Below are 12,958 nucleotides of genomic sequence, written 5' to 3'. Positions count from 1 at the left end.
ATCTCTTTATAAATACATTTGACTTTACTCTTCCCCCCCCCCCCCCTCTCTCTCTCTCTCTCTCTCTCTCTCTCTCTCTCACTCTCTCTCTTCAGGGTAGACATTCATCGAAAGGAAAATGCAGGTGCAGCAGAGAAGCCCATCACCATCCACTCCACTCCTGAGGGCTGCTCCTCCGCCTGTCGTATGATCCTGGACATCATGCAGAAGGAAGCCAACGAGACCAAGACGTGAGCTCATATGCAGCATATGCGCATAGACACACACACACACACACACACACACACACACACACACACACACACACACTCATGTGCTTACACTGCACACACACAGGCAGATTAACCGTAATGTCTGCAGGACTATAATCTTATCCTTTAACCTGCCCTGCACACCCTTTAATCTCAGTGTCTATTCTGTAGCTTGCACCACTAACACATTAAACATGTGCACACACCCGGCTATGTTCACACGTGATCGCAGCTTAGCTTTTAAAGAGACCAGGACATCAGCGCTAATTGAGTTTAACACTTTTAACAAGACACTGCACCTTTTAAACTCTTTAAGCTCCGGCTAGATCTGAGAATTATGTCCTACTTTTAAGGGATAATACCGGTGTTATTTTTTTATTCTGATATTTTCATTTCTTTTATGACAGTTTAATTTCATTTTATGACATTTTGTTTATGACAGGTATCTAGGTTGTCGCCCTCCTTTACATTATTCCTGGTGGGTTCTGTACACAGTCAGTGTAGCTGGAGATATCAGCTGTTTAAACTCCCTTCAGAGGAATCTGTTTGCTGCCATTCATTATTGTACCATACAAAAAAACAACTTCAAAATCACCTGAGATTTTGTCATCAGTGCAGTCACTCAGAGACCTCCCAGTGGTTTGACACCATCAGATTATTTTTTTTAAAAAATGACAAAAATGTGTGAAAAAATAAATAAATTAAAATAACTACCTACTGAGCTAAATAAATAAATGACTAAATAAACACACATTTCAAGCTTAGTTTTACACCATTACTTTTGTATTAAAAAAAAAGACAAAGTATCTTTTTAAATCTTTTTAAAAGATTTCAGGCTACTTTGTCCTACTTTTTACTTTTTACTCTATGGTGTCTTTTAAAACAATGCAGAAAATAAATAAAATAAATAAAGATAGGTTTAACAGCCTAAAGTTTGTATTTTAAAAACAAAGAAAAGAGAAAAAAAATCCATAATTCCAGCTAGGTTTGACACCAGACACAGATTTGCACTTTAAATGATAAAAATGAATAAATGTAATTTAAAAAAAAAAAAAAAAAAAAAGGGCACCTATGCTGCACTGCGTATGGCCTGCATTTCAGAGTGACTGGGGGAAATGTTTAACTTAGCAGGCAGAGCTAAATTGGCAATAGCTCTGAATGAGTCCTGTGTTCTCTGTTAAATCTAAAAGAACGGCTAAAAATGGATAATCAGGCAGTAAACACCATCCACTCCTTCATATCAAATCATAAATCACGCTCTCAGAAATGTACACCACACCGCTCGCACACCGCGACCACAGCTGCAGAAATGAACTTGTCACCTTCGACTGTAGTCGGCCGTCCCACGCCCTGCAGTTTGACTGGGTCTAACCAGACCCAACACCCAGTGAAAACCCACAACACAGCACATTTCCCTGAGCAGCCCCACCCTTTACCTCAAACTAATTTCACCCTGCACCACAGATCTATACTTCCAGATTATAATATGCCCCAACCTGATAACTCAGCCCACGCCTCCTCCTCCCCACCACCCAGCCTGCAACCCAGCCCTAATCCCACAGCATCTGGTGTCCCTCCACCCTTCCCCACCCCAAACTTAATTCACCCTCACATCTCGACTGTCCCACTAAGCACAGATATAAATTATGCATAAATTGTCTTGCCCATATCTCTCGCCACAAGTGATGATATCCCAGCACATCAAAGCCTGCACAGACATGTGCACACTTAAAGGAGGAAGTCAGCTAAAATACAAAAAAAAAAAAAAAATGGAGAGAGAGAATTTCCCACTTACACCTAGTACAGTCTGTCCATTCTGATAGTTTCTGTGTGATTTGGCATGGTTTCCAGTCTGCCGCAATCTCCTTTGTTTTCCCTTCGCCCCAGTACAGTGCTGTTGAATGGGGATTTTCTGTGTTGCTGAAAACTGTCAAAAACCTACATGTGAAAAACTCAACAGCAACAGCTCCTTCCAAAAACAATGACATGGATACCCGGCATAGTCGACATCCAATTTGTACTCTGTGGGCACGGACGGATATGCAGTTTGATAATGTTCTCAACAAAACTCTTTGCCTTTATCTGTGCCATTGTTTTTTTTTTTTTTGTTTTTTTTTAAAAGTGGTTGTTTGTTGAGTTATTGACACGTAAATTTATGATGATTTGAGCTCCACAAAAGAAAAGCCATCCAGCCCCATTGTGTTGTTGGCGCCGGGAAACAGGAAACCCCACCGGAAACCTCGGCAAATCACACAGAAAGTATCTAGACGGACAGATTGCATTAGGGTTAAATTGGAAAACGTCTTTTTTTTTTTTTTTTGTATTTTGGGTGAATTGTTTCTTTAAGCTCTCCAACACATAAACACACGGACAGTCCATTGCCAGCGACTAAGCGAAGGGCTCCTGTCGTAACAGAGCGCGCTGTGCTTACAGCAGCACTCCCAGCTGGGCAGCTATCCACATACCAAACTGTTCATCCCACCACACCATAACATTCCTCATGCCACATCAATGACACTCAGCGGAACCTAACCCCTATCACTTCCCCTAACCTGTGTGTGTGTGTGTGTGTGTGTGTGTGTGTGTGTGTGTGTGTGTGTGTGTCTGCATGTAGGACGGAGGAAATCCCTCTGAAAATCCTGGCCCACAACAGCCTGGTGGGCCGGCTGATTGGGAAGGAGGGCCGCAACCTGAAGAAGATCGAGGAGGAGACCGGGACCAAGATTACCATCTCCTCGTAAGTCCTCTCCCCCTCCTCTCCCCTGTCTTTCCCTTTCACACACGCCCACGGCGCTGTGGCTCCACGCTGTATTTCTGCAGAGTCATGCCTGCAATCTATAGCGCCATAGGACAGCAAAATCACACACGCACACGAGAGCAAAAAAAAAAAAAAAAAAACAACAACAACAACAAAGCTTTGAATCCTTTATAATTTAGACAGCAGGGTCCGGGTGACAAAATCAAAGATGGTGATAGCTTTGATGAAATACCGTGTGATAGCGATAACCAGTCATCAGTCATGTGGATATGACGATCAAGCAGTTACAACAGCTAGCACAGGTTGATGAATTCAAAATGCCTGCCTTTTCTGTAATGCTGCCTTTAAAAGGAGGGAAAAAGACAATATTTCATTATGCCATATCACAATATTATACTAAATCCCCAAATCCCAGATGACATCTAGTCTTATATCACAATGTAATGTCAGTATATTGCCATGCTCTATCAGACAATTTAGAAATAACTAGCCTTTTGCAATCATATTTCAATGAACCATCACTAGTTACACAGATAACAGGAAGTGATACCAAAATGTTGTTCATAGTGCTGCCAGCCACACCTTTCTCCTCCAGACCTGTTCTCGTTTGCCACAAAGCATGTGGTTTCACTTATCTTGGGTCTGTTATTACAGACCCAATGCAAAGAGTTGATTACAGCTCCTTCACTCCAGTACACCATATTAGAGGGGCGGTGATTGCACCCCATTTAACGGAGCATGCTCCCCAACCCTCGTTCATTTGGGCCTAATGAATTGCTCTGTCTCCATACGCCACGAGGACGTAATGAGCCTTGAGAAGGTGAGGGAGGAGGTGAGGGAGATGAAGAGAGGAGGAGGAGGAGAGAGAGAGAGAGAGAGTCCTGTTGAGGAGAAGCTCAAAAGGCTTAGATCTAGTATTGATGGCTGTGCTCTGTTCCTTAGAAGGCGCATCTTTTTTGGAGTGTCCTCCACACCCACTGGCACGGTGGAGAGAATAGATTGGTTCCACTTCAACGGCACAAAGGTGTTATCTTTTGTACAACATCCAGCCTGAGTGATTTATGGAACAGTCACTTATTTGAATTATGTAGTGATAGATTGAAATCTGTTCAATCGGTTGTTACTAAGATTTGTTTTGAATATACCTGATGCGCTCTTTTACTCCGCAGTACCAAGGTCGGCTCACATGCTGCACGATCCTCTTGTGCTTGAAAGGCTGAGAAAAAAAAAAAAATTCCAGATTTCTTACACAGTACCAGAGCCGCTGAGCATTAAATTTGCTGGTCTTGCTAAATCGTCAAGATCTGTGCCTTCAGACGAATGTGAGAGTGACTGTCGAGGCATTTAGGGCAGGAGTTTTTCACTCGGCTCAAAGTTGCGCAGAGCTGCCTAATTGAAGCTAACTGTGGTTAAATCTGAGCAGATTTAGTCCTAATTAAGCTGTTCCGCAAAAATTGACGAGATCAGGCCAAATGTCTTGCGTAAGCCTTTTTCCAGTGAACTGCTTGTTGTATTGTTGCTAAGAGCAATGGGCAGGAATTCCTGCAGTGTTTTCTCTTATTAAATATGCACATCCCCTTTTTTCTGCATCTGTTATTGAGTCGGTCTTCAGCATACTGAACCTGAGTGAATGAATCTAGTCGATACAATGTCAGTTTTATTAATTTTTTAAAACACAGGAACACAAAAGGTGTTTCTTTATCTGCTCCAGTCAGCAACTTGCCAAGTGTTACATTTTCTTTTCTTTTTTCTTTTCTTTTCTTTTCTTTTCTTTTTTCTTTCTTTCTTTCTTTCTTTCTTTCTTTCTTTCTTTCTTTCTTTCTTTTTCCTTTTCTTTCTTTCTGTTTTCTTTTTGATTTCTTTTTTTATCCTCAGTATTATAGCAAGGTACCCTAATTTTACAACAACTTTCAGTTTCACTTCAGTGAATAATTAAAAAGAATGGAAATGAGATTAAAACCAGAACTGGAGACAGACTTGTGACAATATGAGCATTCTTGTTTTCTGTATACACACTTGCATACACTCTCCTCTGTGTGTGTGTGTGTGTGTGTGTGTGTGTCTGCACATGTGTGATCCTGCTCTGCAGGTTACAAGACTTAACCATCTACAACCCAGAGAGGACCATCACGGTGAAGGGCAGCATGGAGGCGTGTTGTAAAGCCGAGGTGGAGATCATGAGGAAGCTGAGGGAAGCCTACGAAAACGACATTGCTGCTATAAATGTAAGCTGAGCAAAGAAGGCTACGGTCACCATCTGCAGGCCTGTTGAATGTGCCCTAAAGTGTGTGTGTGTGTGTGTGTGTGCAGTGTTTGGGGCTATGATCTCAACTTGACTCATACGGACTGACAGGTGAACCACTGAGCGAGGTGATGAAATGCTATCAGAACAGCAGGGATAATATTGCCCTCCTTTTCATACATGTTACCACCAGCCTTAGTCATGCCGCTCATTGTCTGCTTGGTAAATGGATCACCGTAAACGATCACTCAATAGCTCATCAGTGACTCGAGTGTTTCAGCACAGCATGTCTGTGTCTACGTGTGTGTGTGTGTGTGTGTGTGTGCGCAAGTCAGATGCTTATACGGAGCCTCTGACTCACTCCTTCCCTCGCTGTGTGTGTGTGTGTGTGTGTGTGTGTCTGTGTTCCTGCTGTAACACACTGCGTTTCCCAGCATCCATCTGATATCTGTAGGCCGCTCTCTCACCCAGCTCCTCTTTCACACTGCCCTGATGACATCACTGGTTGGTGCAGCCAGGGAGGTCAACCATAGAGGAAGAGAGATGGTGATGATATCACACTCACCCGTGCTCCTGGTTGCACTGCAGCAATACAGGGATCAACGCTGATAAAGAGCAATCACATTCACAAGCGCGGCGATCACCCACCTCGTAATGAACAGCGGTGGCTTGTAGAGGCTCGGGAATGAATTTGACTGTGAGGGTCTCAGCCTGCACGTGCATTTTAATTGCTAATTTGACACGGAGTTGTAGTTTTTGTCCTGTTAAGCATGGAGGTGTATCGTGCAGCGTGCAGTTTGATTGCATTAGTTGGTGTGAGCATTAGTGCACAGTCTTGGCACCTGTCTCGCTCAACGTCTACAGCAAGCGGGTGGGGCCATCTAGTGTGACAGTTTGGATATTACACACACACACACACACACACACACACACTCATACACACACAGTCGTCATGGAGAGCTTCTGGGAAAAGGGAAGTGAAAGGAGACCGACCGCGTGTCCGTCACGGCCATGAGAGCAGAAAAGTTGAATGAACTATGAAGTAGAAATTTGCTTGTCACGCAATCAAATATACAAATGCAGCTAATGCAGTTAATAATAGTGAAAGATGAGTTCAGCCAACGCTGGTGCATGAAATTTTCCACTCTTACCTTGCAGTTGATGTGAGAGACAGACTCTTACTTGTGTTTTCTGTGAAAATGAGGTGCCGTGAGATTAAGCCCCGATTTAGTTTCTGTGTTTCTCGCAAAGTCGTTTTAGATCTTAACTGAACTTAATGTCCGTTGCTTTTCTTCCACCCCAACAGCAACAAACCAACCTTATCCCGGGCTTGAACCTGAACGCCCTGGGCATCTTCTCCTCTGGTCTGTCGGTGCTGCCCCCTGCTGCAGGACCACGTGGTGGAGTGCCCCCTGTGGTGCCAGCAGGATACAACCCATTCTTAGTGAGTAATCTCATTTCAACAGGCTCACCCTGTGGCTTTCAAAATGGGATCCAGGGGCTTTCAGGAGGTCCTTAGGAAAATGAGAATTAGTTTAAGTTCGCTACATGTTAGTTCACTAGAAATTGATTTTTTTTTTTTTCAACATTATATTTTTGTCTCACCGCTAGGAATCTCAGTGTTCAAGTGTGACATCAAAACCATTTCATACTTAACCCAAACCAAAATATCTTGTCATGTCACGTTCCCAGGAACAAATCACTTCAAATAGGGGGTCCGTGGCATAATGAGTCATTTTGGGAATCTGGAATATGAAAAAGTTTGAAAACCCCTGGACTAACCCGCCACTGTACTTCTGCTCCACACAACCATATAAGGTGAAAAAAAAAATTTAATAAATAACAAACCGCATTCAGAATTACACAGTGGTCTAAGGCGTGTGCCATATAAGCACATTGTCCTGAGGTTTGGATCTGGGCCAGGACCTTTGTCACATTATATCCCCCCTCTTTCTCCAAGTTTGTCCTTTCTCTCTACACTGCATCATAAAAAAATGCATAACACCACAAGTAAAGTTGCTTTTGGGATGACTTTTTTTTTTTTTTTTTACCGGAGGTTTTGCCCATCAAGCACAGCAATGCAAAATCCATGTGGGATTAGTTTGTGACTTCAAAGAGCAATTCGTTCCCATCCAGCAGGAATACGACATGCGGTAAACCAGGTGCTCCTAAAGTGCTTTTGAAAAAAAAACCAACATCGCTTTGACTCAGGTCTTCCCACATGATGTTGTACACAATTTAAAACAAGCAGAATTCCCCCATCTCCTCTAGAGATGAGTCAGTTTGTCTGTAAAACAAAGTCTCTACTCATTGCCTGGCTAGAGCAAACCGGCGTGGTGTGAGACAGCGTGTGAGAATGTATTTGCGTGCTGGAGAGTCAAGAAAATTAATGTGTGAATCATTCTGAGTTTATGCCCTGAAATTCCCCTAATAAGAGCATGTGTTGTCTGTGTGTGTGTGTGTATGTGTGTGTGAGTGTGTGTGAGTGTGAGAGAGAGCCATCTGACCAGTCTGCTTGTCACCTCACTTACAGAGTCACTCTTCACATCTCAGTGGCCTATACGGGGTTCCTCCAGCAAGTGCCATCCCCCACCAGCACTCAGTATGTCCCATACGATCTGCACTCTACACTCATCTGTTGTCTCCGTGATCAGTGACTTCTCATCCCATCTCTCCTTGTTTGCATCGTCAGATAATTATGTAGAACAGTTGAGAATAGCCTCATGCCATGTGCCATGATTTTATTGTTTTGTTTTGTTTTGCATCTTGCACCAAAGAGGGAAGAGTTCGCCAAAAAACACAGAACAAAAAATATTTTCCTAAGTACCCCTGTAGTGCAGTCTGTCCGTCCAGATAGTTCTTCTCTGATTTGGTGAGGTTTCCACCCTGCCACGATCTTCCCTGTTTCTCGGCATGGCAATAAATAAATGTGAAAAAATCAACAGCAAAACCTCTTTCCAAAAACAGTGGCACACATACCCAGCATAATCCACAGCCCGCAGGGGCAAAGAGTTTCATTTGGAACTATTTACAGCCCTGAGTTTGCACTCCTCGAGGATGGACAGATACAGTCTACAGTGTTCTTCGGCAGGGAGTAACTCCCAACAAAACCTCTGCTCCCGAGGGCTGAGGATTATGTCATGTATCCATGTCTTTGTTTTTGCAAAGAGCTGTTGCTCTTGAGTTTTTCATCTGTACATTTTTTAGTTTAAACTCCACAAAAGGATATCCACCCAGCTCCGTTGTACTGGGGTACAGGAAGACAGAAGGCTAACTGGAAACTTTGCCAAATCACACAGAAACTGTCTAGATGGAAAGATTGTACTGGGGTTAAGTGGCAAGGTATTGAGTTTTCTTTCCCTTTCGCTAAAAATCCTCACTCTGCAAGTGGCTAATGTGTGGGATGTGAAATTCATCGACTCCACTTCCTCAAATACTTAGGCTACTACAGTGCAGAGAGAGAGAGAGAGAGAGATGGTAAGATAAGAGAGGCAAATAGAAAAAGGTATAAATAACAGACCATGACAGCCTCTCAGTCAGCGTCTAGGTCGGACAGTGAGTCTGGAATTCTCGTGTCCCATTGCCGAGTCACCAGTACACCACAAATATTTCTGGAAGGGGACTTTTCAGTCCAGTGTTGTCCTGTGGCTCATAAAAATCCACTTCATAAACCTAGAGTGTTACCATGCTAAGAAAAACAAAAACATCGGGGAACCATCAGCCCTAATGGGAAATATTCCATTCAGCCACGGCCAAAGTTGGATGTTGACTCAAAAAGTAAACCCTCGAAGAAAGCTTAATTTAGCTTTCCTTGCATGTGGTGTCATCATTTTTGGCAGCTGTTCAAGTATCTGGCAAGGCCCATCAAACTCCCCCAAAGCTTTCTGTAATGATTCTGAACAGTGCTGGATGTATTCTCTGCCCTGGTTTGAATTAATTCATGTTTGCCACCGTCTGAGCTCAAAAGAATAGATTATGGCAAAGCATATCAAAGAGCGCTGGAGTGATTGAAAGTGTAATCACTCGTCTGCCTCTCTGTGTGGTCGATTTCTCAGCAGCAGGCTCCAGAACAGGAGGTGGTCTACCTCTTTATTCCAACTCAGGCAGTCGGGGCCATGATCGGCAAGAAGGGCCAGCATATCAAACAACTAGCCCGCTTCGCTGGAGCTTCCATCAAGGTGGGTTAATCACCTTCTGCAGACCGCTGACTCAGACAACAGGGCGAGACTCGCGCGGTTTATCGCCGCACGCATAGCATTAACTTCTCCGAGGCAGCCTTTTATCAACACACTGGGCGCGCTTGATTCAGAGGAGCCAACAGGCGTTGCATTCTTGTGAGCCAGTCATCAAGTGTTGAGGTTATGTTATCAAATTGGCGGTCAGTGTTGCCTGAGTCAGCCGCGCTCTCCGGACCACGACTTGAGGATGTTAGTTTTTTCAGTCAACAAGCGGATGACTAGGGAGCCGAGCATCTCCACCAGACCCCTCGAGCCTCTCTGGGAATTTGTGTCAGCTGCTCAGGTAATTCTCCTAACATGACATGAGGTGCGGTCTTCTCAGAATATGCGGTGGTTAATTGTATCAGCTGACCACAGAGGCGGAAAGCCTTTAGCACGACTTGTTTCGCCCACATTTCCTCCTTGTTTCTCTCCTCTGTTTATCTCTTGTAACCCAACTCTTCCTCTCTTCCCCTCCCTGCCCTGCTCTCCATCAGATTGCCCCAGCAGAGAGCCCAGATGTTACTGAAAGGATGGTCATCATTACCGGACCCCCAGAGGCTCAGTTTAAGGTAGAAACACCTGTATGAGTATAGTCATCATTAATAGACATTTTTTCATTCCACAGTGATGTACGTTTTTGAGAAAACTACTTGAAACAGCAAATATTAGATGTTTTTTTTTCTAGAGATGGACCAATATATATCAGCAGGCTGTCAGTGTCAGCCGATATCAGCTGTGAAAACAAAAATCAGTGTCGGTTCGTAAAGTATTTTCTCTGACAATGTGTGGCTGATTGTGAAATTTGGCATTTTTGAGACCCCTTTTTCTGTCAAATTAGCTACAGAAATAAACGAACCCGGCCTTTTGTCGCACCTGCAGTTGTATTCCAGGTCAAAAATTCATATCGGCTGTTACAGGTGCAAAGATATCAGATATATCAGTATTGGCCTCAAAACTTCATATTGTTCCATCTCTAATTTTACTATTAAACCTTGAGATGATTAAGTAGTAACCAATCATGTGCTTTATTTTCATGCTCGCAATCATTTTGTTAGAGTAAGCAACTTTTATTTGTTTATTTTTATGGTGGATATTTTTTGTTCTGAATGAAACTCTTTCACTGCTGTAACATTACATTTTAGGTTTATTGTAATGTTATTTAAATATTTCTATAAATCAGAGTTAACATCAGTGGATCACTGTGTGTCCCCATTTTCCCCAGTCTCTCCTTGCCTCATACCCTCCTCTGTATTCCAGGCCCAAGGCCGGATATTTGGGAAATTGAAGGAGGAGAACTTCTTCACGGCAAAGGAGGAGGTCAAACTGGAGACGCATATCAAGGTTCCCTCAACTGCAGCCGGCAGGGTCATCGGCAAAGGCGGCAAGACGGTGAGCTGATGGTTAAGGCAGAGAATAGTTTGGATTACTGTTATTGGTGTCCATCTTTGATTTGAGGATCACATCAGTGTCCCCCTTCTTCCCCTCACCTCGTCTTTGAGTGAGGATTAACAGTGAGTCTCTGAGGTGAGAGGCAGTGGTTTTCAGATCACGAGTACTGACCTCTGACCTTTGTCTCTGTCACAGGTGAACGAGCTGCAGAACCTGACGAGCGCTGAGGTCATCGTACCGCGGGACCAAACTCCAGACGAGAACGACGAGGTCTTTGTGAAAATCAGTGGGCATTTCTTTGCCAGCCAGGTATGCAGGACAAGGTTAATTTGGTGGACTAAAAGGAAAATTAAGATGAAAACTGCGGGGCTGGGCTGGTAAAAGGCAAAGAAAGGCAGCACTGCTTCAAACTGTGGGTGCTTTAGGGTGTGCTCTGATGCACGACTGCAAAAATAGGGGAGGAGGGAATGGAAATTCATTCAAATGACCTGTTAAAGCTGATCATGATTGGCGGCGGGGGGGCAAAGGAAATTGTGTGTGCAAAATTGCCCAGTATCCTTGTAAAAGGTTAGGTGATAATATATTGGACAAATGTATGTATGTATATATATATATATATATATATATATATATGGGACATATTTGTATCATATTTTACTCAGTAATAATTCAGTGATGATAATAACTAAATATTCTTCCACCAAGCAATAGAGCTCCTCAGCAGTCACTAAATAATATGGTTGCTAAATAACAAGTAAGAACCTTTGGTGTCACTAATTACATAAATGGGCTTAAAGGAAGATTTCACCCAAAATTGTATATTTTCAATAATTTAGTCACCCTGAGTTGTCTTGAAAGTCCAAGAAGGAAAAAGAAAAAATGGTTTTAACTGCATGGCTTATGGAGAGTGTAACCTTGGAGTCGATCAGTGACTTCAACAAAACAAGCAGGAAAAAGCATGTGAAAACATCCGTTCTCTATTCTTATGCTCCGTATGTCACAAACGAATGGTCTCCTGCTTAAAGAAATGCTAAATAAACAACCTCCAGAAAAGGCCTCTTGTGTTCATGTGCGTGTTCACCTGCGTGCATGACTGGCCTGCACATCCCCGAGCTCAAGACCCGCCTCTGGCTTGTTCAATGGCCAGGAGTCTTTTTCCTTCATTGGTTACACAGGAGCTGTCGCCACGCTGAGCTGGGACTTAATGAACGTATGAATGGAGAGTCAGGACTTGGATTATGATGCACAAAGGATTTGAGAATTTGAAACAGATGTTTTCATATCTTTTTTTTGCTGTTTTGCTGTTCCTGTGTGTTTCCCGTCAAATCCATCCTCCCTGAAATGGCTGCAGTGTTTGGAGCCTTTGTTCTCCATGAAGCCATGCCATTCAAACCTTCTTTCCGTTGGACATTCAGGACAACTGCTGATGAGTGAATGATACACATAGTTTATGGGATAAAAAGTATTTTGTGTTTTACCTCAGCATCAAACCAGACTCAGCCAATCAGAACAGAGGACCAGAACCATGTGTATCCTGAGTGATAATATCAGCCTCATTATTCATGTGTGTGATGTTGAACTCCTTCCCCCCAGACTGCACAGAGGAAGATCCGGGAGATCATTCAGCAGGTCAAACAGCAGGAACAGAAGCACCAGCAGGGCGCCGCCGTGCCACCGCAGCACTCCAAGTGACCCGGGTGGCTCCAGCGGGCACCAGCCAATGAATGTAGCCCTCCCAAACGGACAGAGACCTATCCAGACAAAGGCCAAGGCCAAGGGGGACATGCAGGGCAGACCAGCAGCACCGGGATCAAAACCAAAGAACTTCATTGGGGGGCAATGAGTGAGAGCCAAAGGCTGAGGGCATAGTGTGCACTGCCAGCCCTGTGAGAGTTGATAGCGGGGGAGAAATCTTGCTGATATAATCAAAACAAAAAGATGGAAAAAAAAAAAAAAATCACCAAGAACGGTGGAAAATGGCAGAGAATTGGGCATGTGTTGTCTTCACAGTTAAAAAAAAAAGGAAAACAGGAAATATTATGTCGCCCTGCATAACGTTATCTCTTTAGTTGGACTAACATAGGCCTAACAGATGGAT

At 43.5% G+C, this 12,958-nt stretch overlaps 1 protein-coding gene across 4 annotated transcripts in view; it reads left to right on the top strand.

The window, feature by feature from the left end:
• Window positions 1-12,958, top strand: part of igf2bp2a (insulin-like growth factor 2 mRNA binding protein 2a) — a 49,577-nt gene that overhangs the window by 35,804 nt on the left and 815 nt on the right. For 3 of the 4 annotated variants that reach the window (XM_030081490.1, XM_030081492.1, XM_030081493.1), the window contains 10 exons: window positions 96-230; window positions 2,866-2,988; window positions 5,099-5,234; window positions 6,558-6,695; window positions 7,785-7,853; window positions 9,307-9,429; window positions 9,966-10,040; window positions 10,729-10,860; window positions 11,056-11,169; window positions 12,454-12,958. The exon at window positions 12,454-12,958 is cut by the window's right edge and continues 815 nt beyond it. In XM_030081490.1, coding sequence (XP_029937350.1) covers window positions 96-230; window positions 2,866-2,988; window positions 5,099-5,234; window positions 6,558-6,695; window positions 7,785-7,853; window positions 9,307-9,429; window positions 9,966-10,040; window positions 10,729-10,860; window positions 11,056-11,169; window positions 12,454-12,552 — 1,144 coding nt within the window. In that variant the 3' untranslated portion in view covers window positions 12,553-12,958. The remainder of the gene's footprint in view (window positions 1-95; window positions 231-2,865; window positions 2,989-5,098; window positions 5,235-6,557; window positions 6,696-7,784; window positions 7,854-9,306; window positions 9,430-9,965; window positions 10,041-10,728; window positions 10,861-11,055; window positions 11,170-12,453) is intronic. The other variant, XM_030081491.1, reaches the window with a different exon arrangement.

The sequence above is a fragment of the Myripristis murdjan genome, chromosome 21, assembly GCF_902150065.1.
Source record: "Myripristis murdjan chromosome 21, fMyrMur1.1, whole genome shotgun sequence".
Taxonomy (NCBI): Eukaryota; Metazoa; Chordata; class Actinopteri; order Holocentriformes; family Holocentridae; genus Myripristis; species Myripristis murdjan.
Note: the sequence above shows the minus strand (reverse complement) of the source record. Positions and strands in the feature narration are given on the sequence as shown.